Source organism: Eulemur rufifrons, chromosome 20 (genome assembly GCF_041146395.1).
Source record: "Eulemur rufifrons isolate Redbay chromosome 20, OSU_ERuf_1, whole genome shotgun sequence".
In the NCBI taxonomy this organism is placed as follows: Eukaryota; Metazoa; Chordata; class Mammalia; order Primates; family Lemuridae; genus Eulemur; species Eulemur rufifrons.
Window position 1 is genome coordinate 15,665,856 of NC_091002.1, and position 27,299 is coordinate 15,693,154.

General features: G+C 54.2%; 1 protein-coding gene across 6 annotated transcripts; it reads right to left on the bottom strand.

The window, feature by feature from the left end:
- On the bottom strand, positions 1-26,952 carry GDAP1L1 (ganglioside induced differentiation associated protein 1 like 1). Of its 6 annotated transcripts, XM_069496020.1 has the most exons (7): positions 26,809-26,858; positions 26,746-26,770; positions 17,481-17,673; positions 16,442-16,615; positions 12,255-12,352; positions 11,378-11,492; positions 1,340-1,683 (listed from the first exon to the last, which is right to left on the bottom strand). In XM_069496020.1, exons 1-7 carry the CDS (start codon positions 26,856-26,858, stop codon positions 1,340-1,342), a joined length of 999 nt encoding a protein of 332 aa, XP_069352121.1. The 6 variants fall into 6 exon arrangements, with proteins under 6 accessions (XP_069352120.1, XP_069352122.1, XP_069352123.1 ...); XM_069496019.1 differs by having other exon boundaries at positions 1-1,683; positions 26,746-26,952; XM_069496018.1 differs by having other exon boundaries at positions 17,481-17,683; positions 26,747-26,925.
- Positions 26,953-27,299: the final 347 nt, after the last annotated feature.

The window sequence follows — 27,299 nt, forward strand, 5'->3', positions numbered from 1 at the left end:
CCATGTATAGGTTAATGTGAGCAAATGGTTGTGAACATGCTCTGTAAACTGTGAAGTACTGTGCCCACGTGCGGTGGATTTATGTCACGGTCAGAGCTCTGGAAGTTCTATCCCAAAGCCAGCCCCAGACCCAGCTGCTTGAGACCCAAACTCAACTCCTGCTCGCCCTTGCGAAGACGGAGTCTGAAACCCCATGTCTCTCCCCCTCTGGCCCCAGCTTTTGGAAATAAGAACTGGGTGGACAACACAGGCTTAGAAATGAAAAGCAACCGTTCCTCCTGGATGCTTTATTGGGGGCTTTCAGCAGTGTCTAAGCCTGAGTGGCAGTGACACCCAGACCCTTTCCCAACATGCAAAAGGCACAGGAAAGTGAGACCCGACCAGGGCGGCAGCGTGGATGCAGAGACCCCCCGCATGGCACGGTGCAGCCTGGGGGGAGCCCCTGGAGTGATGGAGGGGTGTGTGTGAAGGGGAAGGCTTGGGCAGAGGCTGGGAGGGGGACCTGGGTTCATCCACCTCCTGACCCACCCCTGTACTTGGGCCGGGGCTGACCTTCCAAGAGGTCAACATGGCTTTTACTGGAAGTCCCACCTTACAGGGCAGGAAAACCCAACTCAAAGTAGGAAGAGGATGACAGATGCTGCCTTAAGGGATTTCTGTTATATTAGTGCCAAACCAAACACGCTGGCCAAATCCAGAGGAGAATGGAGAGGGTGTGTTCATGGTGTTGGTCCCAACCATGACCTGGCTGTGGGTGCCACTGCCTTGGCTCAAGCCAGTGCGGTCTCAGTGCACATCCAGGAGAAGCAAGAAGCCCCTTCTGGTCTTCAGGGGCCTCCCATGGGGTCTCTGGTTCTCCAGTCCCACCCGGAGGTACCGAAGAGTCAAGTCTGGATGTTGGCTTTGTCCTGTGGAAGAGTTCCCTGGGCAAGAGGGAAGGGGAGGCAAGGGGTCAGGCCCTCGGAGCCCCCAGCACCTCCCAGAATCTGGGCCCTGGTGGATGAGACGGCCTGGAACTCACCTCCGATCCCAAACAGTCCCCACGGTTCCATCTTGAGACCTCGCGTCGAAAGAAAAGGCATTCGTGTTTTGTTTCTGTTTTCTTTCCTCTCTCTCTCACTTTCTCCTTCTCTCCTTTAGTAGAGCCGTGGCCTCAAGTCACGGCATTGGCAACGTCTACTTCTAAACTATGGAATGTTTCACACTGACGACAGGGTTACTCAGAACGAGGGGCGGGCATGGCTGTCCACATGTTCATGAGACAGCGAGTTACGGAGAGCTCGTTGGGAATCACACAGCACAGAGACCAACAGTCAGACACCAAGCCCCAGGCCTGGCCCTAGATGTATTTTTTCTTGAGGTACCAGTAGGCAAAGTAGCCCATCCCGCCCAGGGAGCCCATGAGGAAGGACGCCCCGAAGAAAGAGGGGGGTTTCCGTTTGACCAGCCGGAACGCGTTGGGGATGACGGCCGACAGCAGGGTGGTGTGTATGTCGCCCAGGACTTTCCGGAAGGCAAAGCGTCTCTGGACCCTCTCAAAGAAGGACTGCAGGTTGGGCCGGCTGCCGTCTTCCCAGTATTTCTTGGACAGTCCCAGGAACTTGAGGCGGTGCAGGGTGGCTCCCAGGAGGACATCCGCGAGGGTGAAGGCACAGCCGCAGAGCCACAGTTCGCACTTCTGCCCTGGGGTGGGAGAGAGGACACGGGGTGGCTCAGCCTCCTCCCTCAGCTCGCTCACTTCTGTCTCGTCAACGCCCCCGGCCTTGGCCTGCCATCGCCCGCCATCGTGTCTCCCGAGGGTCATTCACTCCCGTGCAACTTCAATGACTTCTCATGTCCCTATACTACCTCTGTTGTTACTGTCTTCTCTTTAAATCAACTGGCATTTAAAGAGCAAATATGTCTGTTTAAGCTCAAGACTCACGTATCCAACTGCCCCTTTGACAGCTCACCTTGGGGGTCCACTCTAATTTCAAACTCGACATGTCCAGGACAGAATTCCCGGTTGTCACCCCCCGCCCTCCACACTCACCCCATCTCAGTAACGGCAGCTCCCCCACTCCTGTGACTCCGGCCGAAAGCCTTGGTGCCACCATGCAGTCGTCTCCTTCTCTCACCCCCCACGCACAATCTGTCCGCAGTTTCCATCTGCTTTATCTTCAGAATACATCCGGAATCTGATCACCTCCGCTGCTACCATCCTAGTCCAAGCAACCATTATCTCCTGCCTAAGTTAGCACAATGTCCCCTTAAAAGTTCTCTCTGCTTCCATCCTTGCCCCCTAGCGTCTATTCTCAGAACAGCTGACTGTTCACAGGGGGACTGTTCAAACCCAAGCAGATCATGTCACTTCTGTCTTCTCAAAACCCTCTAAGGACTCGCCGTTGTGGCCAGAGTAGAAGCTGAAGCCCTTTCAAGCCCTATGTGGCCCTGTGTGAACTGGCCCCCAGGTCCCGTCCAGACCTCAGATTCTACTTCTCTCCCCTCCACTGCTCTTCTCCAGCCACACTGGCCTCCTTGCGGTTCCTCATGCCAGGCACATTGCCACCTCAGGGCCTTTGCACTGGCTGCTTCCTCTGCCTGGAACAGTCTTCTCCCACCTAGCCACGGGGCTCATTCCTCCACTTCCTTGAGGTCTTTGCTCAAATGCCAGCTTCCTGAGGGCTTCACAGACCCCCATTTAGGATTAAAACTCCCAACCCCAGCAGTCACCACCCCTCCGCAGCTTTGTTTTTCTATGGAGAGCCTCACCATTATGGCACCATCTGTCTCATGCACTTGCTTTGTTTATTGTCTGCCATCCTCTACTGGAGCAGAAGCCCCATGAGGGCAGGGATTTTGGTCTGTCTTGCTTGTGGCTGTATCCTCTGCACCTAGAACTATGCCTGACACACAGTAGGTGCTCAACAGATCCCTTTTTTTTTTTTTTTTTGAGACAGAATCTCACTCCATCGCCCCGGGTAGAGTGCAGTGGCATCATCATAGCTCACTGCAACCTCAAACTCCTGGGCTCAAGCAATCCTGCTGCCTCAGCCTCCCTAATAGCTGGGACTACAGGGGCGCACCATTACACTTGGCTAATTTTTCTATTTTTAGTAGAGACAGGGTCTTGCTCTTGCACAGGCTGGTCTCGAACTCCTGAGCTCAAGCGATCCTCCCGCCTCAGCCTCCCAGAGTGCTAGGATTACAGGTGTGAGCCACTGTGCTGGCCAGTGTTCAATAAATCTTTACTGAATGACTGATGAATGAGAAAAGAAACTATATAATTAACAGTATCATTAGCCATAAACTGTCTGCAATAATAAAAGTAAACATAACAAAAACAAAACAAATGCTATTAAATTCCAACTGGATACTACCACCTGCCAAAATCTCTATGCCCCAGACTTGTTTTATTTTTAAGAAAGGGGCAGATGTTAACACATACTATAAAGGGGTTAAATACTGGCATCATACTAACACTCTTTCTTTGATCTAATCAAAGCACTTGAAAGTGAATAACTCCCACTATGTGGTTTTATATTATTCATCACCATGTTTGTGTGCCATCTAAAATTAGCCTGCGTATTTAGAAAACACCTGTTTGTGAAACATGTTTCTTCCAGGTGTTTAGACTTGAACTTCTGGAGCTCCTTTGGTCTCGTACATCACCTCTTTGCTCAAAAACCTTCAATTCTCCCCACTGACTACACGTTAATGTTCAAATTCCCATGCCTGGCTTCCAAGGCCCTTTCAAGAGTTAGTTTAGCTCCGGTACACTTCTCTAATGTTGACTCCTCACGAACTGCCCACCTGCCCACTGTTTACCCCAAACAAGCCCTGTATGTTTCAGCCTCTGGGCCTTTGCCCATGCTGCATCCCGTACCTGGAGTGCTCTCCCCCCACCCCATCCCTTGCTGGAAGGTCTGCTTCCTGGGATGCTTGCTTATGCACCTTGGAACGGGCTGTGGAATTCCATGAATCCAATGCCCCCCGCCATCAAAACCTGAGCCGCTCCTTCCACTCTGCATCTTCTTGTTCTAACCAGAAGTTGTTCTTGAGTACATAACCTTCGAGATGCCTGATGAACACCCAAGGAGAGAAAACGAGTCGGCAGTTAGAGATGCGGGTGCCCAGTTCAGGAGGCGCCATCAGTACAGAGGTGGCATTTAAATCCAGGACAGTAGATGCTATCAGCCAGGGAGTGAATGTAGACAGACTTGAGAAAAAAGCCAGGGACTCACCCTGAGGCCCTCCAAGGTTTACATATTAGGCCACAAAGAAACCAGCAAAGGAGCTGTCTGCGAGGCAGGAGAGAGTGGCGTCCTGGGTGCCACCATGAGAATGTGTTCCAAGGGGAGCGAGTGCTCGCCTGTGTGCAAACGCTGTGCAGAGGTCAGATAAGAGGAGGCCCGAGAGCTGGCGATTGCATTTATCGACTGATGACCTTGGCAAGAGCAGCTGGAATGGAACACTGACATACAAGTCTGGGTGGAGGGAGTTCAAGAGAGACAGGGAGTAGAGGAATTGGAGAGGGTGAGCAAAGAGCTCTCTTAAGGCGTTTTGCTAGAATGGGAAAGATAGGCTGGTAGTGTGAGACAATTCAAGAACATTTTTATAAGTTGGAAGGAATAAAATATGTGCATGAGAATAACCCAGCAGAGAGGGGAAAGGATTCTGCAAGAAGAGGGGAGAGAGCTGCTGACATGGTGTCCTGGAGGGGAGGAGTGTGGATGGATCTAGTGCACTAGGGAAGGGAGTGGTCGTAGCTAGTTCGAGGACAGTCCACCCTTGGTAACAAGAGAGCACACGTGCTACCACATTTCATCCAATCTAAGTACCATCAAAGGTAAGACACCCACCCAAAAGTAAGAGAGAAGAATTAAATTATTGATTGTAAGAAACATTCCAATTTCAGAGATGCTAAGATGTGGTTTAACAAAGACGCATCTTAGAATCCATAAGACGCAGGGTATGTGGACACTAATGCTGCTGGTGGGTCACTGTGGGGACGAGAGCTGTGAAGGTCTCTTCCCAATGCTTTGATTTCTCGGTGACATAGAGAAAGCGATCAGTTGTGAATGAAGGTGTGGGGGACATGGCTGGAGGGTCAAGGAGAAAGGAGAAGGTACAGAGGAGTCACCTGGAGAGTGGGGCAGTGGAGGCCTGGGGCAGCCTAAGGTCCTCTAAGGCTGGTGGTCATGAGTTCAAAGTGAGTCCCGCCACTATCGTGTGTGTTTCTCCAGCCACATTTAGGTTCCCAGGTCCAGGCACTGACTGGGTAGAAAGTTGCGTGCAACCAGGTTTGGGGTTTTGCAAAGCAAGTATGATGAAGCAAGGGTGTATGAAGGAGGAGTATGAAGGGCCAAAGCATTGAATGTGCAGGCCAGGAAGTGCTTCTAAGGATGCACCAGGGAATGGCAGCTAGGTATGGAGAGAGGTGACGTCAGGCAGGGGACAGTGAAGGGAGGTGGGATCAAGGGATGGAAGTCCCCAGCTACAGACTGCATAATATCGGCAAGGCTGAGTGTGGACAGATTTGGGAATAGGCCCACAGACTGAGCCCTGGGGCCCTGCAGGGTATAGATACTGGGCAACAAGGAGAAGCCAGCAAGGAGGTGAGAAGGAGCAGCCTGTAAAATAGGAATCGAACCGAGAGAGTGTGGTATAGTCCCTGGATCCTCACAATTCTACCAAGTGGTGCTATTATTATCCCCATTTTACAGATGAGACGACCGAGGCACAGAGAGGTTAAGTAACTTGGTCAAAGCCACACAGCCAGTAAGTGGCAACGCAGAGCCTGGATTCAAACCCATGCCGTCTGGTTCCAGCGTCTGTGCTTGTAACCACTGTATGACCCGACTTCTTCCCATGTGCAAATGAACACGGACATGGCATGTGACTGCACGAGCATTCAGGCCCCTTTCAGTAAGTGCACTCTTTACTTGGGTCTGTGTGCAGATCTGTCCAGTGTCTGCATCCTGCATGGACTGTGTGTTTGCCCCCGTGTCTGCCTGCACAAATCCACGCAGCTGATTGTGTATACGCGTGTGGCTATCCACACACAGGGGTGTCACACGTGTAAGTGCAGGGTGAGCCCACGTGCACCTGGCTGTTTGCCTGCAGATGTGTTCACAAGCATGTATGTGTGGGTCATGCCTACGCTTACGTCTGTGGGCAAATACTGACAGTCCACCATGCGCGGGCCTGGGTAGCTATCTGGATGTCACCAGAGGGCCTGACCCCTTCAATTCCCCCTCCCTCTCCTCGGGTCGTGCGTGCCCTTTGCAACCCCCAGGCCTGGGTGAACCCCACCTGGCACTTCTCTGAGCCTGCCTGCTGAGGACAGTGTCACAATGAAGCTGACAGTTACACTTTCAATGCAGGCCACAAAGCCCAGGAAGGCACCCCGAGCTGCCGGGTCCTAGTGCCTTCCTCGAGTAAGCTGCCTCCCGCTCCCTGCGAGACAATTGCGGATCTTTCTGTCTTCTCTCCTCACACGACTCGCAACTCTTTCCCCAACTCTCTCGGAAGATAGCAGCCTTCAGACGTGAAAGCCCACGCGCCCCACCACAAAGCCCCCGAGAGCCTCTGCCTTCCACCTCCCGCTCATGCAGATGCAGTGGTGGCCCGTCCTCGTCCCCGGACCAGTCCCTCGGCAGGTCCCCTGCACCGTCCTGTGCCGCATCTACTCAGTTTGCCTTTGTAGACTCTCTCCCCGCCTCTGCACCTGTTCTGTGCCCCGGGAGGCCGGCTTGGAGGATACAGCCCGGGCTCATGCCCTCTGGCTCCTGGTGTTAAGCAGAGGCAGGGGCAGAGGGTGGGCGAGGACAAGGTCAGACTTACTGCCCGTGGTTCCCCTCTGCGGTCAGCACTGGCTGGCGGTGTCCCTAGGCTGGAAGTGTCCCTAGGCTGGAAGTCACAGCCCCTATTGATGGCCTTCCCCACACAGCCTCTGCCCAGGCTCCAGAATCTGCTCCCATGGCCTCGTGACTGCGTCCCCAGGCCCGAGCACTGCTCTTTGCCCTGTGGAGTCCCCGCATCCTGCCCACACCTTTGTAAATGGTCCCTTTATTGGGTCCTCTTCAGGTCACCCAGTTTGCAGGTGCCCTCTGTGTTCTCCGGGGACGCCCTGAACCTGAGCGTGCCTCTGGTCTTCAGGGGCTTTGCACCGCCGTCCAGCGTCATCAATTCCTCCTTTCCAATTTGGTTTCTACCAGCATGAGAACACACTCGAGCATCTGCTGCCTTAAAACAGCTCCTCCCTGCACCCCACATCCTTCCTCGGCCACCACTCCACTCTGTCCCCTCTACAGCCACACTTCTCAAAGGAGGCGTCTATGCTCGCTGTCTTTGTTGCTCACCTGCCATTCTCTCTTCAGCCCACTCCAGTCTGGCTTTTGACCCCACATCCCATTACAGCTGTCCTTGGTGAGGTCACCACCACGGCCATGGCACAGAACCCAGTGGACACTTCCTGTCCTGGTGTACAAGGTTTCTCAGCAGCATTGGACACCGTTCTGCCTCCTTAAGACAATCCTTTCTCGGCTCCTATGACAAGAGGGTCCTCCCACCCCACTGGCCACTCCTCAGTCACTTTGCCGACTCCTTTGCCTGTAACTGCCCTCACCATGGGGGAGCCCCAGGGCGGGTGTGGTAATTTTAAGATACACCACAAATTCCTTGGTAGACTCCTCCCTCCAGTGGAGCCAGGTTGAATAAGGGGTATACTTTATGCTCTTAAACATAGGATTGGAACACCTGACCCCCGTGTAGACTGCGACAATGGCCACCAGCCCCTCCCATTGCCTCTTTGTACTGTGGCTTTGCTCCTCCAGCTACCAAGAGGTGGTGTCTAAATCTCCACCCCTTTAATCTGGGCTTTGCCGTGTCACTTGCTTTAGCCCATGGGACTTCAGTAAATGTGACATGAGCAGAGGCTTGAGGAGGGTTTGCACGTGGGAACTTTGCTCTCTTGCTGCCCTTGGTAACCCTGCAAACACCACTCCATAGACGAGGCTGGGTCAGCCTGCAGGTACCTCCCCTGGCCCTGCAGGCAAGCCAGTGAGGACACCGACTGCCCACTGGCCACACAGGCAGGAGTGAAGTCAACCCATCCCCCTGTGGGACAGAGGCGTGCCACCCCGGCTGAGTCCAGCCCATGCTGCCAGGCCCCAAATCAGGAGCAAATAAAAGGTTCTTCTGGTAAGTCACTCAGATTTGCAGTGGTTTGTTACGCAGCAAAAGCTGACTGATACAATCCCCCTGCTCAAAACCCTCTAAAGAGTCCCCATTGACCTCAGTATAAAATCTAAACATGTGAATATAGGCTCTGGGGCCCAAGATCTCACCTTGTCCTCTCTCGCTCCCTCCAGCCTCACTCACAGCACTCTCGCTGGCAGTCACCTGACACCTGAGGGTCCCCGGTCCTCTCCCTGCTCCGGGCATCCCTCAGGCTGGGACGCACATCCCTGCTCTTCTCTGGGCTCCTTCTCATCCATCAGGTCTCACTCTGAATGTCACCTCCTCAGAGAAACTTTGTCCAATTTGTCCTGCTCATTTATTCTCAATCCTGACACTTATTACTGTTGGTAAGTCTGTGTTTACTTATGGGATTACCTGATTAGTGTCTTTTTCCTCTCCGAGACTATAAACTCCATGAGAGCAAGAACGATGTCAGTTTTTGCTCATAATCTTATCCCTAGGGCCTGGCACATAGTAGGTGTTTGATGAATATTTGAATACATGAATGGGAAAGAATGGTAATAATAATTATTTTTAAAAACTGCTATTTCTAGAACATTTTCCCTTGAGCCTGGCACTGTGCAAAGTGCTCAGCACTTACTATCTTCCTGAATCCTCATAACCTTGCTATGAGTTAGAGTCTATTATTGTTCACATTTTGATCAGGATTCTGCATCAATATCCTCTGGTTCCGTGCAAGAGCTCTTTAACTGTGACATTGTAATACCTCCCATCCCTGCATTCTGCCCACAAGCGGAGTGTGGAGGGTGTGAGCACCCCCACCCCAGCTTGGTTCAGGGGCACCCTGGTGGGTGAATGAGTGACAGAGGCCACGTGGGCCCAGCCAGGTCTTTAAACCCATAGCCACCTTCCTGGAGTATCTGCTTCCCCCATGCCCACCCCTCCGGGACACAGGACTATTGATGCCTCTCCATCTTGAACAACCATCGTCTCACCATGGGGCCATGCAATGCGGCCTCCTCTCAGCCTCCTCTCGGAAGATCTCAGGTCAAGAGTTAGCATTGGCCCCTCCCAGTCTGGAAATCCCCCCACGAGTGTGTGTTCAAAGCCAGGCTCTGCCACTTCTATCTGTGTGACCTTGGGAAAGTCACTGAACCTTCCTGTGCCTTAGTTTCCTCATCCGTGAAATAGGATCACTAATATTGCTGACGACCTAGAGTTGTTATGGGGATTGAGTGAGTTGAAGTCAGTGAAACACTTGGAACAGTAGCTAACACACAGTGAGTGTTGTTAAGCATATACATTCTTATGGGCTGAACTGTATCGCTCCCAAAATTCACGCGTTGAATCCGTAAGCCCCAGTATCTCAAAATGTGACGGTATTTGGAGACAGGCCCTTTAAAGGGACGATTAGGTAAAATGAGGATGCTAGCATGGGCCATAGTTCAGTGTGACTGATGTGCTTATAAGAGGCAATTTGGACACGCGAAGACAGCAGGGGTGTGCCGCACAGAGGGAAGGCCGTGTGAGGACACCGCGAGACGGCGGCCACCTGCAGGCCAGGGAGAGAAGCCTCAGGAGAAACCAGCCCCACCAGCACCTCGATCTTGGACTTGTAGCCTCTGCAACTGTGAGATAATAGATTTCTGCTATTTAAGCCACCCCATCTTGGGTATTTTGTTATGGCAGCCTTAACAAACTAATGCGTAAATAAATAACATGTACCTGAGATCCAAGGTCACCCAGTGAGAGAATGGCAGAGCTGGGACTCTGTCTGACCCCCTAACCAGTCTCAGAACCACTTCGCATTTGGCCCCTGAGAGCTCTCCTGTAATCCTTCCCCCGTGGCTCTACCTCTGATAGAATCAGGAAAGTCCCTCCTTGAGGTGGGTATTATTTTTTACTCTCTTAGTCATCCCATGCTTTCTCCCACAAAGGATTCAAGGCAGCTGGCATCAGTATGCATGACGATCGTCCCTGCTCAGGACGTGGGGTGTCTGCGTGTGTCTTGTGCTTGTGGCATTGGTTGTGAGATGCGGGAAAGAACACTGGACTCATGGAGAAAGAACCTGTTCTTGCTCTAACCAGGCCGCTCGTGAGCCGTGTCAACTTGAGCAAAGCATGTCATCTCTCTGAGCCTCTTTTCCCATCTGCAGAATGTGCATGCTTTTAGCCGTCACATGTGTTAAACTAGTAATGTGCCAGGCCCTGTGCTGAGTGCTTTTAATTTTCACGAGAGTCCAGCAAGATGAGGTTAAGGTTTTCAGTTGTATTGTTACCATCTCAGTTTACAGACAAGAGGACTAAGGCTCCAATAGGGAAAGCAACTTGTCCAAGGTCACGTAGGGCAGGCCCCAGAGCTGGGACTCTAACTCCAACCCGTCCGACTCTAACCCTGGGCTCTGCGGCCCTCCCACTCACGCAGACATGTGTGTGCGGGGAGCCGCAAGTGCAGCAGTGCATGCTGCATGTGCTCCGCAAAGCTGCATTGTCAGGGGACAAGACCGACAAGTCTAAAACAGAGCAGGATGGAAAGGTCCAGAATGAGGTTTGAGGAAAGGCTGTGGCAAAGATGGTGTGCAACAGGCAGAATGGAGCAGAGTAGTGTGGGGAGATGACTCCAGGAGGGAGAGGTTGCAGGACCAAAGGTGTGGAGGTGGGAACGAAGCTGGCACATCAGGGTCCGGAGACCCACCTGGGAGCAGGAAGGGTCAAGGTCGGAGAGTCCGGGTGAGCTTGGATGTTTGGGTGCAGATGAAGGAGCCATAATACATTCTGGAGCAGGGCAGGTGAGGTGGTATGGTGGGCAGCGGTCACCACCACCACCACCACCATCATCTTCACCAACCTTTATTAAACACCTACTACGTGCTAAGCCCTGATCTAAGCACACTATGTGTGTTATCTCATGTGGTGTCTCAGCAGCTCTCTGAGGCAGGTCTTATTATTATTCTTCCCATTTTGTAGGTGGGAAACTGAGGTCCAGAGAGGGGAGAACCTGGCCCATGGTTACTCAGCTAGTCAGTGGCCAAGCTGGGACTTGAACCTAAGTCTATCTGAGTCCATAGCCCGTGACCCTAACCACTCGGGAGGTCCTCTCAGATCTTTGGGGGGAAACCAGGCTGGGACTGAGCAGGCTCAGGGTGGGCTCGGTGGGCTGCAACCCTCACCTCCCCCCAGGGCTGGGACCCACCTTCGTTCTCCAGCTTTCTCTTCTCCAGTTCGGCCTCGATCTGGTCCAGCACCATGGCCAGCTCCCCGAGGATCTTCTTCAGGTAGCTCACATCGTCATGCTCCAAGATCTTGGCCTGGGGGCAGGACAGGCAGGAGCCAGAGAAGCTGAGTTGGCCTCACTAGAGCCAGGATGTCCGGGGATGGAAGGAGCTTTGCTAACTCTCCTTCTGCAAACCCAGCCTCCAGATATCCCCCAGTGTACAGGATGCCCCTGCATCTGGTGCTTGCAACGCTCCTGTGAGATTGGCTGTCTTGCCTGGATCCCTTTCATGGAGCTGGTGCACTTACACACCCAGCCGCTGGGAGCTTGGTTGCCAGTGGCTCACAGCTGCCCCTTCTCCAAGAATTGCTCTCAGCCAATGGGGAACTGCCTTGCTCGGAACTACTCGGGAGGTTACCCCTCCTCCCGGCAATCTGTCCAATGACAGACTGATCTGGGAGTATAACAGGCTGTCCCCTTGCCTCAAGCCTGGCCAGCATGGTGGTGCCATTTATGCTCCAGAGCTTCTTGGGGGTCAGATGAAGCTTGGCCGCTTCCTCTTCCCGTCCCGCCCATCCTTCCTGGGTCCCCCTCTGAGCACTCCCTCGGTACCTCCAAGAACCTCTGTTCACTGCTCTGCTTTTAGGGACACAACCTAGCCCATGAGGAAACTGAGGGCCCAGCGAGGCAGTGGCTTGCCCAGGGCTGAACAGCCAGTAAGCAGCAGAGGAGGCAGGGTGGGAAAAGCAATCCACTCCTCATCATCGCTGATCCTCTACTGGGAACCGGCTTCTCCCAGTCCATTTCCACGGAAGAGATGGTGGGGGAGGGGAGCCAGCAGGCCTGGGGGCCTCACCATGAGCTTCTTCTGTTTAGAAAGGTAGGGCTCAGAGAGCTGGGGCTCCTCTTCGTGGTCCAATTTCATGAGGTCCGTGGTGGCGTTGGCTAAATGTCCTGGGGAGAGAACAGGAAAAGTCCAGTCCCCCTGGCACTGCCTCCCCCATCACTTCCCCCACACAGCTGGCAGTAGGTCCCAGCCAAACACTGGCCGGAGAAGTGACAGCATCGACAGTCAGCACGTGGGGAGCGCTGCAGGCTGCAGCACCGGGATGGCTGACATGGCATCCTGCCCTGGGCTCAGGTTAGCGTGAGAGATGGGCACACACAGCAATCCCCGTGACACGGCATGACCGGTCGGTAACCAAGAATGAACTTAATGGGGAGGGACCCAGGGACCAGGAGACCTCACCAAGGAGGAGGGGTAGGAGATGCCAGAAATGGGCAGGACCCGGGCCCTGGGCCTCATCATCTTCCCTCCCACACCTGCTTCTCCCCCTGCGTCCTCCCAAACTGCAGCACCTCCCCCGACCAGAGCCACGCCCGATGCCCGAGGCCTGGGATTTGTCCTCGACTCCTCCCTCTCCCTCCTCCCCACAGCAAACCAGTCTCAGGGGCTGTGGATTCTTCCTTCTCCACCTTTCTCGTCTTTTCTCACATTAAACCTCCCCCATGCCAGTTCCAGCTCTCTGTCTTCCCCTCTCTCCTTCGCGAGCCCTTCTCTCCGCTCTGCCAGAGAGACGGTTCCTCAGTCACCCAAGTGGCCATGCCACTCCCTGTTCAGAGCCCACCCTGGCTCCTCACTGCCCTCAGATAATGTCCCAGCTCCTCAACAGCCATAAGAGAGCCTGCAGGATCCATCTCCTCCCCGTCTCACCTCCTCCATCCTTCACTGAGTGTCCCCAAGTGTCCCTGTCCCCGGAGGGTACATTTTAGCCACTCCAAATGCTTGCTGTTCCCAGACTGTGCCAGACTGTCCCAGACCTCCAGGCTTTTGCTCACACTACTTCTACCTTCCTGGAATAGCCTTATCCTCTTCTCCTGAAATCCTCCTTCTAGATCCTGCTGAAGGTCACCTCCTTCATGAAGCCCTTCCTGCTCCTCTCAAACAGCGGCCCCCAACCTTTTTGGCACCAGGGACAGATTTTATGGAAGACATTTTTTCCACGGATCGGGGTGGTGAAGGTGTTGTGGGTGGTGGGAGGGTGGTGCAGAGCTCAGGCAGTGATGCGTGGCCTGTTTCCGAACAGGCCACAGACTAGTACGGGCCATGGCCTGGGGGTTGAGAACCGCAGCTCTAGGAGGTCTGGCCACTTACTGCCTTTGTTTCCCAGTGTACCCTGCCAGGCAATGCAAGCACACTAAGCAGAGCTGCCATGGCACAACTCCATTAACCTTGTAGTTTATGTGACCAGTGTCCACCTGGACTTGTGCAGTGCACAACCTGTACTACTTGCTATACATGGAGATTTTGATGCTAGTTATCTCTGGATGTATATGTCTCTCACTAGAACTTGAACTCCTGGAGAGCAGTGGCTGGGACAGATTCATCTCTGTGTCCAGGCCTGGCACAGAGCAGGAGCTCAGTGAGTGTCGGATGAATGAACAAAGGAACGAATGGCAGGAGCGAGTGAATGAGTGACTGCACTTGTTTAGCTCTGTCCCCGAGATTTCATCACCCACCACCCCGTCACTTGGCCTGATATAAACCTCAGTAAACACATCCCAGCTCCTTCAGCTTTGGGGCTATAATAAGTCTGATTGATGATTTATTAATGTGAAGGTCGAGGACAGCCTCTTCTCTCCTTCCTGTCACCGGGGGCTGCCCGCGTGGCTCTCTTTAGACTCCAGGAGGGCAGGCCAGGCGGAGACAAGACCTCAGACTGACTGGGGGTGGGGGTTGCTGCAGCCTGGCTTCTGCTCCTCCTGCACCTGAGTCCTCTGCCCCTCCCCCAGCTGGGCTAGAGCCCTGAGGTCCTCTCTGCCTTCAGGGAGGGAGGGGAGAGGGAGGGAGCCGGGAGCCGCCGGGCCTGCTCTGGACTTGCTGCTTTCTAGGCACCTTCCAACAGCTCAGGACAGGATTGGGGGAGCACCCCCAGGAGAACTTAGAGACTGTCTCCATCCTCAGCCAGGTCCCCAGTATTGCTCACCTAGGTAACAGCCGGGGCCCCCTGACTGCCCATCCATTCTCCCCACCCCCTCTTTCCTGGAATGATCTTTGTAAAATGTGGATCTGATCAAGTCACTTCCCATCACTGTTTCTCCACTGCTTTCTAGATAAAATCCCGATTCTGTCAGACCTCCTCCCCAGACTCACCCCACAGCCCCTCCCACTGGCCTGGGGCTACACTTCAACCACACTGAACTTCTTTCAGTCTCCCAAACACACCACTGCCTGTCCTACCCCGGAACCTGGAATGATTCTCCCTCCCTTTCCCCTCCACCTGCCACTCAGCCTCGGTTGCTGATTGTTTCGGGAGCCTTCCCTGACCCCAGCAGCTGGCGTGGGCATCATCTCTGGTCCCACAGCCTCCCTGCTCCCCGGATCGTAACTGATTGGTACTACATTTAAAAAGTTTTAACTAACTTATTTTTGCACAGCTCATACATGCATACTTGTTAAAAATTCAAACAATATCCGGAGAATATGCAATAAAAGCAAATCCCTCCCCTCTCTACCCGCAGTCTCTTAGTTCTGTTCTCCGAAGTCAAACACTATTGGCAGCTTCTTGTGCATCCTTCTAGAAACACTCCTTGCATCGTAAGCACCTGTGTGTCCATTTTACCCCTTTTAAGTACATTAATGACGGCACACTAGAAGGGGTGGGATTTTTGCCCTTCACTTTTTTCTACTCACTAACGTGTCTTAAGAGAACACTCCAAATGCCTATTATATTTTTAAATATCTGTACAGGATCCCATTGTATGGAAGTACCTGTAGCTTATTTGCCTAGTTCCCAACTCATGGGTTATTTCCAGTGAAATTTCTTGCTATTACTAACTGTGCTGCAGTGAATACCTTTGTACGTTCTTCCTGGCGCCCACATCCAAGTGTAACTGCAGCGCAGTCTCCAAGGCGTGGACTTTTTTATGTTTGACATAGACTGCCACACAGCCTTCCCGAGGGCTTGCTCAGATTTACGTCGTCCTGCACTGCAGTTACCTGGTTACTTGTCTTTGCTTCCACAGAACTGTACCCCTGGCATGGTAGAAGCCGTGTCTATCCCATCTGTCCCCAAGCCCCCTGTCCCGACAACATCGGGAGGGCTGACGTTGGTCGCAGGACAGTACAGGTAATTCCTGAGTCTTGTTCAATAGAATTCTAAAGGGACAGGGCTGAGTTCCACAACCTGACCCTCCTCCCTGCCTTGGAACATCAGCCTCCTTCCTTCGAGAGGGAGGAGGTGACCATTTGCTGAGCACCTTTCACGTCCCTTCTGGCTGTAGGACTCCATGGTGACTGTGCTGAGCCTGGACCAAAGTCAGTAAACAGCTGTTGATGGTTTATCTGACTTAATCCAACACCATTCACCGGCACAGGATACAAAAGGATGGACCAGGCTATGGGCGTGTCCAGGCTGGCGGTTAGGACAGTGCATGGGTGACCTTGAATGGGAAATCAGAGACCCCACTGGGGGCCTTGCCACATCTGGACGTCCTTCCTTGGTAACCCAACCCCGGGGTCACTCAGTACCCTTGGCCACCAACCACAGCCCTGACTGTTGGTGCCCCTCCCAGGGCCCTGACCCAAGTGTCTGCCGCTGGGACTCCTGTGGGGAGGTTCCCCAGCTCCCATTGGACAAAACAATCCTTGCGGGGGACAGACAGCCCCATAGTCTTATATGGGATGGCAAGACAAGAGTAGGGGGCAGGGAGGGGAAGGAGAGAGAGACTGGCAGAGAGGGAGAGAGACATGTTCAGTTAGAAACAGGGCGAAAGAGATGGGAGGCCAGAGAGAAAAAGGGGAGAGAAAGCAAGCAAGGGGCAGAGAGGGAGAGAGAGAGAGAGAGAAGTGCCCAAAGCCAGACAGAACCCCCAGGCACACAGAGAGAGGCAGGACACACGCAGAGAAAGTGACAGGGAGAGGAGGAGGAAGGGGATGACAGGAGAAGGAGCAGGTGGTGAAGGAGGGAGGACTCCCATGGAAGAAAGGAGGGCGCCACGCGGGCGCCAGGGAGGGGGCTCTCCCGGCCACCGGGCACTCACTGCGGATCTCGGCCGTGGCGTACTTGGGGATCATGGAGTCGGTGGTGAGCTCGGGGTGCAGGATGCAGCCGTGCGTGTAGGCATCCATGGGCAGTGCGTCCAGCAGCTCCCGGTACTGCAGCACCCGCGCGTGCTGTGGGCTGCCGGCCTCGGGCATCAGGGCCACCACGTGCTCTGCGGGGGACCGCCAGGGGCTGGGCCGGGCAGCAGAGGGCCCTGCCTCGGCCACCGCCCCCCCAGCACCCCTGAACCCGAGCCCTGGGGCCCACACTGTCCCCCGGGAGCAGCCCCTCTCAGCTGCAGACTTATTGCCGGTGGGAGTCTAGGCCCAGTGTTGCCGGAGTTCAAGAGAGCTGGCAACCTGGAAGCTCAAAACGCAAGCCTCCTGGATGGCTCCGCGTTGGCAACTGACTCATATTCCATTTCGACAGTACCGGTCTGGGCCCTGATCCCCTCTCTAAGGCTGTCTGAGCCTCTGCCGTGGGCAGCGCGATCCTGGCCTGTGGAAGGCCTGAGGGAGGGAGAGGACAGAGGGTTTTGTGGGGTTTGGGGGTGTCTGGACCCTGCCTGGGCCGGGGGGTTCTGGGGTATCTGAGACCATATCTATGGGGAGTCTTTAGCCGTAGTGGTGAGAAGGGCTGGGCCCTGTCTGTGGGGACCCGGAGGGGAGTCTGTGCCCTGCTCATGTCCCAGGGGCTCCTGAGGGTCTGTGGCCACGTCTGTGCCTCCAGAGTTCCTGGGGAAGGGGCTGCTGCCCCAGTGCTCCTAGCGGGGGTCTGGCCATGCCTCTTCCCTGGGTGGCGGGCTGGGGGCGGGAGGAGTCCCTGGAGTCCCCAGGGACCTGTGGCTGTGCCTGTGGCTCTGTGGTTTCTGGGGGCCATCTGAGCCCTGCCTGTAGCCCTGTGGCCCCTTTTGGGGGAGACTGGGCCTTGCCCATGGCCCTAGTGAATGTCCCCAGGCTCCCCAAGGCCCCGGGAGCCCGGCTGAGCCTGTGGGGCCCCCTGGGGTCTGTGGCATCGAGTGGTGGCAGCAGCTGTACCTCCTGTGAAGGTGCGCTCCACGTAGTCGATGATCTGGTCGTAGTCACTGATGATGTTGTCGCGGTGGATGATGACGGGCACCTCCTCGCCCAGGTTGAGCCGCATGAACCAGGGCTCCTTGTGCTCACTCTGCGGCAGGCTCACGTCGCGCTCCTCGCACGCCAGGCCCTTCTCAGCGATCACCAGCCGCACCTGCAGGCGCCAGGGTCAGAGCGGGGAAGGCGGGCGGACACAGGGGACACTCTGCCCAGGTGGGGTGGGGCGTGCGGGGAGGGAGGTCAGAGGTCACACATGGGAGGGGACACCGTTGCTTTCAGCCCACCCTGGGCTTCTGGTTGGGGGTGTACCTCCCAGGGGCATCGCCTAGTGGTGGGAGGAACACAGCCCCGTTTGGAGACAAGGGGCAGTGCTGCCTGGTGGATAAGCCGTGGGGTTTGACAGCTGGACACGCCTGGGATAGGATTCCTGGCTGTGTGAGTGTGGGCAAAATTCCTCAAACTTTCTGAGCCTCAGTTTCCTTATTTGTAAGATGGGAGTATTAATAATACCAACCAAGGCCGGGCGTGGTGGCTCACGCCTGTAATCCTAGCACTCTGGGAGGCCGAGGCGGGTGGATCGCTCGAGGTCAGGAGTTTGAGACCAGCCTGAGCAAGAGTGAGACCCCGTCTCTACTAAAAATAGAAAGAAATTATATGGACAACTAAAATATATATATACAAAAAATTAGCCGGGCATGGTGGCGCATGCCTGTAGTCCCAGCTACTCGGGAGGCTGAGGCAGGAGGATCACTTAAGCCCAGGAGTTTGAGGTTGCTGTGAGCTAGGCTGACGCCACGGCACTCACTCTAGCCCAGGCAACAGAGTGAGACTCTGTCTCAAAAAAAAAAAAAAAAAAAAAAAATAATAATACCAACCAAGTGTCTGGTACACAGATGGGACTCCATTCGTGATTATCATTGTCATGATTGGGCACTCAGCCTGACCTCTGGGAGTGGATCTGGCCAGGAAATACACAAACATTCTTATCATCCTCATAATCAATAGCTAAATTTCTCAAATTATTTGGGGTACAAAGTGGGGTGAAACATAATTTGCCAGCATCAATTGCTCCCAAACGCCTTCTCATCTGGTTGCCTTGTTGGATACTCAAAATAGCTCCCTGGAAGAAGGCAGAACAGAGAGTATTTTCCTATTTTTCTTGATGAGAAAACTAAAGCCCAGAGAGGGCAAGTAACCTACCCAAAGTCACACAGCAATTCAGCAGCTGACTTAAAACTGGAAGCAAAGTTCCTGACCCCCAGACTAGTGCTCTCTACCTTGAGGGCTCCTTCCAGGTAGTACTGGGCCTGTCCCTTCCTGAGTCTTTCCTTATGTTTCTAGAAGGTCCCAGAAAAACATTTGAACTGGTGGAAGCTAACAGAGAGCCTTGAGGCTGGGGCATGCTCCTGACTCAGCCCAATGTTTCTGAGCTAGAAAATGGTTAGAGATCACTTAGTCCAATTGCCCTCTACCTGTGGACTGAGACTCAGAAAGAAGGATGGGCTTGTCCAGGGTCCCCCGGCAAGAGGATGGCAAGATGACGGCAAGTGGCTCCAGTCCACTTGCCGTGAGGGAGGGCATCTCTGCGAGAGGTAAAGGTCCGTTCTCCTCAAGCACCGACGTCTCCACACACACCTGAGATGGTGGCTGCTGGGACTGGGCGTCCCCAACCTCCTTCCCGGACACTAGGAGTTCAGCACCCAAGAGAGGCAGCATGGTGTCGTGGGCAGAACTGCGTCCGTTCAAATCCCAGCTCTAGCACTTACTTGCTGGATGACTTGGCTTTACAAGTAGCTTTACTTCTTTGTGCCTCAGTTTCCCCTCCTGTCCAATGGGAGTCTTATAGCAATTTCCTCAGAGGGCTGTTGTAAGGATTAAATGCATTAGTCCCTGTGGAATGGTGCCTGGCACACAGTAGGGGGTAATATGCCTTAGCTACTTGTATTAAACCAGGTTTTAGAGGCAGACAGACCTGGACCTGAAGCCTGGCTCTACTGCTTATTTGCTGTGTGACCTTGGACAAGTCCCTTGACCTCTCTGATTTCTAGTTTCTGTGAAATAAGGAATGCAATCCACTCCTTCAAGGCTGGCATGAAGTGGAGATGGGGTGATGTGGATGGAGTCCCGCAATACATGGATTCTGATAATGTCACTATTATCATACACACACACAGACTGCCCTGCACCCCTGGTTGATGTCCTGGAGTGCTCCATGCTCCACCCTCACAGCTAACACGAATACCCCCTTCTGTTTGGTGGACTGTGGGGAGGGAGAGGTAATTTACCCCGAACAGATTTATTTGCTCCGTCAGCCAAAAGCAGGTCCCACAGGTGGGGCCCACACAGAGCCCCCGGGCTAGGAGGCGCCGCAGCAGCACTGTGTGACCTTGGAGCTATCAGCGCCCCTTCTGAGCATCCTTCTTCTCATCAGCAAAACAAGGCAGCTGGACTCCCTGTTCACGGAGAGCCCTGCAGCCCTGCTGCGAGCTGACACTACTGCATTCCCCACCGTGCAGGAGACCGGGCTGGCTCTGCCTGCCCCCTTGGCAGTGGGAGGAAACTGCTGGTTCTGTCTGAGAGAGGGGGGGAAATGTTGCAGAGAGCGAGCAGCACGCCCGGGGGTGGCATCTGTTTGGGTGTGTGTGAGCGAGCAAGTGTGTGCGCATGAGTGTGAGTGCATGTGTATGAGCGAGCAAGTGTGTGTGCACGTCTGTGTGTGCATGAGTGTGGCGTGCATGGACGACTGTATGTGTAAGTGTGAGTATTCAAGTATTGCGTCAGTGTGGGTGTAAGTGTATGTGTGCGCATGTGTAGTGTGGGCCTTGTGTGTGTGCTTGTGTTAGCATGAGTGTGTGTGTGTGAGGGCGTGTGTGTGTGTGTGTGTGTGTGTATGTTTGAGCTCGTGGGTGGCCTGTGCCCTGGAGAAGCCCAGAGACTCGAGGCTGGAGTTTGGCTGAAGCAAACGGCTGCCTTCTCTGATCCCTGCAGTCCTGGCCTCAGCTTGGGCCTCAGCTTGGTCCTCCAGCCTCTGGGCCGAACTGGGACCTCTAATTGGATGGAAACAGAGACCAAACCAGGCCTTCGCCCTTGGCAGGTCCAGACACTTGGCCTTCCATCCTGCAGGGGCCACTCCTGGGCCAGCCTGGAGCTCCAGTGAAGGTGTCAGGCGTGGCTGCTGTCTGGGGAGGGGACTATCTTTAGAGGCACAATAATCCTGCTTGGAGCTGCCTCAGGGTCACCCTGGCAGGTGGCCAAGGAGACTTTCACCTTTAGCTGAGCTGCAGGCCAGAGCCATGTGTCACCCTGCGGGGGAGGGGGACCCGGAGAGGAAGCCAAGCCCAAGGGAAGGGCATGCAGTCACCAAGGCCATCTGCCATCTCTGCCTCCCAGAGGCTGGACCAGGCTTAAGTGGTCACCACTCAGTGTGACCAGACATCAACCGTCTCTGGGTAAACTATCTTCCCTGTGGGTGCCTGAAAATCACCCATGGGCACTTCATTGTTGTACATTAGGCCCTGGCCCTCCTCACGCAGGCCCTTGTTTGGATGATGGGCTGGGTTGGCATCTCTGCCCAGCCATTTAGTTGCTGTGTGATTTTGTAAAAGACACTTAGCATCTCTGAACCCCAGTTTATTTATCTCAAATACCTTTTTGTTTGTTTGTTTGTTTGTTTGAAACAGAGTCTCACTCTGTTGCCCGGGCTAGAGTGCCGTGTCATCAGCCTAGCTCACAGCAACCTCAAACTCCTGGGCTCAAGCAATCCTCCTGCCTCAGCCTCCTGAGTAGCTGGGACTACAGGTATGTGCCACCATGCCTGGCTAATTTTTTCTATATATATTTTTAGTTGTCCAGATAATTTCTTTCTATTTTTAGTAGAGATGGGGTCTCACTCTTGCTCAGGCTGGTCTCGAACTCCTGAGCTCAAGTGATCCTCCCACCTCGGCCTCCCAGAGTGCTAGGATTACAGGCGTGAGCCACTGCACCTGGTCTCAAATACCTTTTTTTTTTTTTGAGACAGAGTCTCACTCTGTTGCCCGGGCTAGAGTGAGTGCCGTGGCGTCAGTCTAGCTCACAGCAACCTCAAACTCCTGGGCTTAAGCGATCCTACTGCCTCAGCCTCCCCAGTAGCTGGGACTACAGGCATGCGCCACCATGCCCGGCTAGTTATTTTTGTATATATATATTTTAGTTGTCCATATAATTTCTTTCTATTTTTAGTAGAGACGGGGTCTCACTCTTGCTCAGGCTGGTCTTGAACTCCTGACCTTGAGCGATCCACCCGCCTCGGCCTCCCAGAGTGCTAGGATTACAGGCGTGAGCCACCGCGCCCGGCCTTCAAATACCTTTTTAAAAAAATTAATAGACTTTGTTTTTAAGAGCAGTTTTATGTTTTTACATACCTTTTAAATATATCACTTTATATTTACCAATTCATCACTTTTCGAGACTTACTTATTAAGTGCCTACTATGTGCTGGGTCTTGTTCTAAGTGCCAGTGAACAAAATAAAGATCCCCGCCCCCAGGGAACTGACACGTTAGTGGGGACAGACAGATGATAAGCAGTTAAAATGGTTCGGTCTGTCAAAAGATGGTGAGGGCTTCTGAAAACAGAAAAACTAGAGTAGGGAAGGGGACTCGGGTCCCAGAGTGTCAGAGGGACGGAGGCGGTTTTAAAGAGCCTGGTGCATTAGGGCAGGCCTCTCGCGCAGGTGGCATTTGAGCAAAGGCTTGGACAAGGTGAGGAGTGGTCCACACAGGGGCCTGGGGAAAAGATCTCCAGGCAGCAGGAATGGCCCTGAGCACAGGGGACAAGCTGGGACGGCAGTGAGGAAGCATCGCTGGGGCAGGGTGTGAGGGCAGACAGGGAGGAGAGAAGGAGAAGGATCCCGTGCAGGGGCCTTTAATCGACGCTCCTAGGCCAAGGGGCCCGTGAATACGTTCAGGGAGTCCTTGAACTAGGATGGGAAAATTACATGTTTATTTTCAGTCATCTCAAACTGACATTTAGCATCCTCTTCAATTAGGAATGTAGGCGATAAAGTATGGTAGTGTTAGCAGCGCCTGCAATATTGTCACCACCAGGAATCAGATATTTTCATCACTTTGCGGTTGTTACAGTTACCTCAAAATATCATGCACACTCATCACGACTTCAGCATGACAGTAGCTATCGGATCTGCCACCAGATCGTGTTATATAAAGGGGTTAATACGGAAACATATATATTATTATATAATGCTGTACTTCCCTATGATTGGTTTCCTTTCTAATCTAAAAAGCTGTGCATTTTATTTTATTCAGTTAAAAACATTGCCCTGAGAACGACCCATAGGCTTCCTTCGACTTGAGTCCTGACCAAAGCAAGGTTAGGACCCTGCGGAAGGGCCCGAGGCCATCGTGAGGACTCTAGATTTTTCCTGGAGGGGCCTGGGGAGCCACGGCAAGCTTCTGAGCAGAGAAGTAACAAGATGTGTTCCATCTGTGGGCCGCCACTTGGGCAGGGGAAGGTGGCAAGTGGTCAAGTGCAGCCTGGACAAGGCTGGAGGGCTGATGCCCAAGAGTTTGAAAGGCAAGGCCAGGGCGGGAGGTAGAGGTCATTCTTCACCTCTTGCTTTGTCCTGCCCTGCTTGGGTGTCAGGAATGGCCTCTGGCAGGCCCCAGACTTGGGTCTCGTATACCTGGGGGCCGAAGGCTGGGCCAGGGGCTCCCCATAGGTACGCTCAAGACAGGGCAGACCCTGGGGTGTGGAGTAAGGGAACCCTGAACCAGGCTTGCTGCAGGGAGCAGGATGGCCCCGGAGACGCGCTCTGGTGGAAATAGCAGCAATAATAATAGCCAGCTCTCATATAGCACTTCCTCTGTGTGAGGCCCAGTTCTAAGAGCTTTACATGTATTAACTCTTAATCCTTCCAGAACCCAACGAGGTGGGTTCTAGTACCTACCAGTACCCTCATTTTACAAAAGAGGAAACAGGCACAGAGATAGTAAGTAACTTGCCTGAAGTCACACAGCTAGGAAGTAGCAATCTTGGTTTTCGAAAGGCTGGCAGGTGTGAGGACAGAAGGGGGCACAGAGAGCCAGGGCAGTGCTTCCTGCCTGGGGATGGAGGGAGGGAGGCAGGTTGTATCAGGCATCTAGCCCTTGTTCCTGTTGAGGTAACTGAGGACAAGCAAGGGTCAGGTCACACAGCCAGTTGGGACTGCCAGCACTAGAATCTCGGTCTCTTGACGCCCTGCGTTTTTGCCCCTCCCAACCTCATTCTTCCCCCGCAAAGAAAGAGGGGCCTGGGGGCAGGAACAGCCTCAGAAGCAGGCTAACATTTACACTGTGCATTTAGAGCCTCTTCCGAACCCTGTGGCTCCAAACCATCACCTGTGATGGTGCCTGGAAGTTCATTACTAGTGTGCAAGTTTTCCAGGCATTGTGCTAAGTGCGACCATGCACGATATCGTTCACTCTTCCCAACCCTCCGAGATAGGTACTGCTATTACCACCAAACATACGAGGAAGCTGAGACTTAGAGAGGGGAAGGCACTTTCGCAAAGTCACATAGCTGAGAAGCGGCAAAGTGGAGTTCGACCTCGTGTCTGCCTAACTCCAAAGTCCATGTCTTTATAACAGCAACCAGCGCTTAAAATGGCGCTTTCTATGTGCCAGGTGCTATTCTGGGTGACTTACATGGGTGCATTTGCTGAATCCGTACAATGACCCTGTTGAGAGGCACTAATTTACAGATGTGGATAACTGAGGCATGAGAGGTTAAGCAACTTGCGCAGGACTACCCAGCGGGTCAGTGGTGCAGCTGAGATCAAAGCCCGGGCAGTCTGGCCCCAGACTCTGGGTCCAGTACCCCGACACTGTCCTGCTGCCCTCTGGGTCTAGAATGGTCCCCAGATGCCCAGTGGAGCCACCATTGCTCCCAAAGGTGGCTATTTTCCACTATTAATAGTCCATGTGCCATTCTCAGATGCTTCACAATGGGAGACTGCCCCCTTCATGCCAGCAAGGCCCTTCAGCCGGGAGGGAAGGAAGAAAACTCGCGTGCTAAGCTCCTACTACATGACAGGTACTTACTATATGCCTGTGTACTCTAAATCCTCCAAGAATTCTGCAGGGTAGGATGTAAATTCCCCTTTCCCAGATGAGGATGTTGAGGTACAGAGAGGTGAAGTGACTTGCCCAAGGTCACGCAGTCAGAAAGTATCCAAGATGAGAATGGAACCCAGGACTATCTGACTGTAGAGCCCATGCCCTTTCTGCCAGGGTACCCTGCTTCTAGAATCCACCATGAGCCCCTGTGCGGGAGGAAGGCCCTGGCGGGGGAGGCAGGAGAATGCCCAGGCCAGCTCGAGCAGAAACTTGGTCAAAAGTGGGGTTACACTGGACGATCCTATCCCTGACTAAGGGGCCACCTCAGCCCTGAGCTCAGGCTGAATAGAAAATATTCTCAGGGGGAAGAGCAGGAGGCTCCGTCAGAGTGTGGTTGTGGGAGGTGCCACTTGCCTGCCCTCTGTCTTGTGCCAGCCACGGCGGCCTGATTCCTGAGGTTTCAGGTGGGAAGAGGTTCTAGAATCTGAAGGTCAATCTGATTCATCTCCAACCCCCAGCCCCTTGCATGAGGCCTGGCATGCAGTAGGTGCTCAGCAAGCATGAGCAGGACTTATGGATGAGTCCCAGTATGACCTTGGCTAACCCTGGCCCTTTCTCCACCTAGAGCTTTAATAACCCCATATCACCCGTTATTAACAGAGCCTTGACCCCTCGCCAGGCACTGCTATCAGCACTTTTTGTGCATCCTATCTCATTTCACCCTCACAGTAGCCCTCTGAGGAAGTTATTGCATTAGCTCCACTTCACAGATTATAAAACTGAGGCTTTGCAGAGACAAGGTGACCTGTCCAAAGCTCTACGGTGAGCAATGGGGAAGATGGCTCTCCTACTGGGGACTATCTAGTCTATATTCTAAACTGGGGCACTCAAAGGGTGATCAGTGGACCAGCTTCCCCAGCATCAGCTGGTGGCTTGCTGGAGGGGCACTCCAGACCTCCTGAATCACAATCTCTGGGGTAGAATCCAGCAGTCTGTGTGTTAACCAGGGTCACCCCGTGATGTCGACGCACGCTCAAGTTTAAGCAGTGCCAGTCTAGAGCACTAAGTTACACTGCCTCTCCAACAAGCCTATCAGCAACCCTGAGGAGGGCTTGTAAATAGAACTATTAATAGCCATTATTATTATTACCCCACTTTCCAGATGATGAAACTAAGCCTGGACCAAGACTCAAACCCAAGTCTTTTTGGTTCTCAGGCCATTTCTCTCCACGGAATCTATTTTTCCATCTGGAAAAGGGGTGATTGGAACAAAAGGACCTTCCAGGAAGAAAAGGAGTGGGAGGATGCGGCAGCGGGTGCAGCTCTGGCCTTCCCAGGACCCTCCCCTGGCCCTGGCCCTGGTGCTGAATCCCTGCCCCGAGACGGGACAGACGCCCAGGGTGGGAAAACTGTGCCCCTGTCTTATGGGCGCAGTCCACCGCCTTACCCCCAGGAAGCTGAAACCCTGATAACTCAGCACCAGACTGGATTTCCAACTGCCCCCGGAGCCCCTGGGTCTGAGAAGGGTCTAAGGGGCCGGGGCCACTCTGTGTCTTTAAGAACAAAACACAGATCTGATGGGCCGGGCTGAGCTGGTCTGAGGGGATGCGTTAACTCCTTCCTTCTCAGCTCAAGATGGGGGTGGGGTAGGTGACGGCTGGGGACAGATCCTCAAAGCCCCAGGCAGAAGAAGGCCCGCAGCCGGGAGAGAGGGGCGGAGGGGGCCTGGGGGCCTGCAGTGTCCCCCACAGCAGCGCGGAGGGAGGGCCTGAGACTGGGCTGCCGGGACAGACCCCAGAAAGCACTTCTCCTCCATGCAGCCCCCCCAACAGGCCGCCTTCCCAGCAGTGCCCATCCCCTTCCTCTCGCCTTTGTCTCTCTGCTCAGACCCCCGACAGCCCGGGTCTCCCTGGGAGGGAAGGAGGCAGAATGGATGCTCCCAGAATTGGGAGCACAGCGCTCCTGGGGCCCAGCCAGGGCCAGTCACCTCGCGGGAGAGCAGCCCTGGCACCCCGCGTCCCCGTCTTCCGGGCCCCCCAAAGCCCAGATTTCACCCTCGGGTCCCTGGCCGCCGTCAGACCCCTGGAGCCCTCGGGGTCCCCCGCCCCAAGCCTCCCGGGCGCCCGCGGGCTCTACCTTCTGCGAGCTGAAGGACTGGGTCCAGTGGTACAGAACCAGGCTCTCCTTGGGCCAATGGGCGGGGCTGGCCGCCTCGGGCGCGTCGGGGGCCTCCACCGGCTTGGCCACATCGCTCTCCAGCGCCGAGATGGGCCACCAGCTGCAGTTGGTGGGGGTCAGGTTGTTGGGGGTCGCCATGACAGCCCGCAATCCGACGGATGAAAGAAGGAGGCTCCGGCGCGGCGGCTCTGGCGCCCAGCATCACATGGCCTCGCCGAGCCTGCCCCTCTCCCTCCCTCCCTCCCTTCCTCCCTCCGCTACGAATGTCATTACTCAAGGAGTGGGGGGAGGGCGAGGGGATCCCGGGAGCTCCTTCCTCCTCGCCACCCTTGGCCCGCCCCTGGCCCGCGCCAGAAAAGCCACCAGCCCGCTCTGTCAGGCTCCCCTGCAAGGGCGCAAGGGAGTGGGTCGTGCCCCCCAAACCGCTTATATCTGGCCAGTCACCTGCCAAAGACTCCACCATTATAAACGCATTCGTGCCTGTCAATCTTGGAAAACTCAAATACCTCTTA

Coding starts and splice junctions, on each gene's coding strand:
- GDAP1L1 (XM_069496017.1), bottom strand. CDS start 26,925: ATGGCGACCCCCAACAACCTGACCCCCACCAACTGCAGCTGGTGGCCC. Junction 17,674..26,745: donor AGTCCTTCAGCTCGCAGAAG/GTAGAGCCCGCG, acceptor TGGCGCCTGCAG/GTGCGGCTGGTGATCGCTGA. Junction 11,493..12,254: donor CTAAACAGAAGAAGCTCATG/GTGAGGCCCCCA, acceptor TCCTGCCCCCAG/GCCAAGATCTTGGAGCATGA.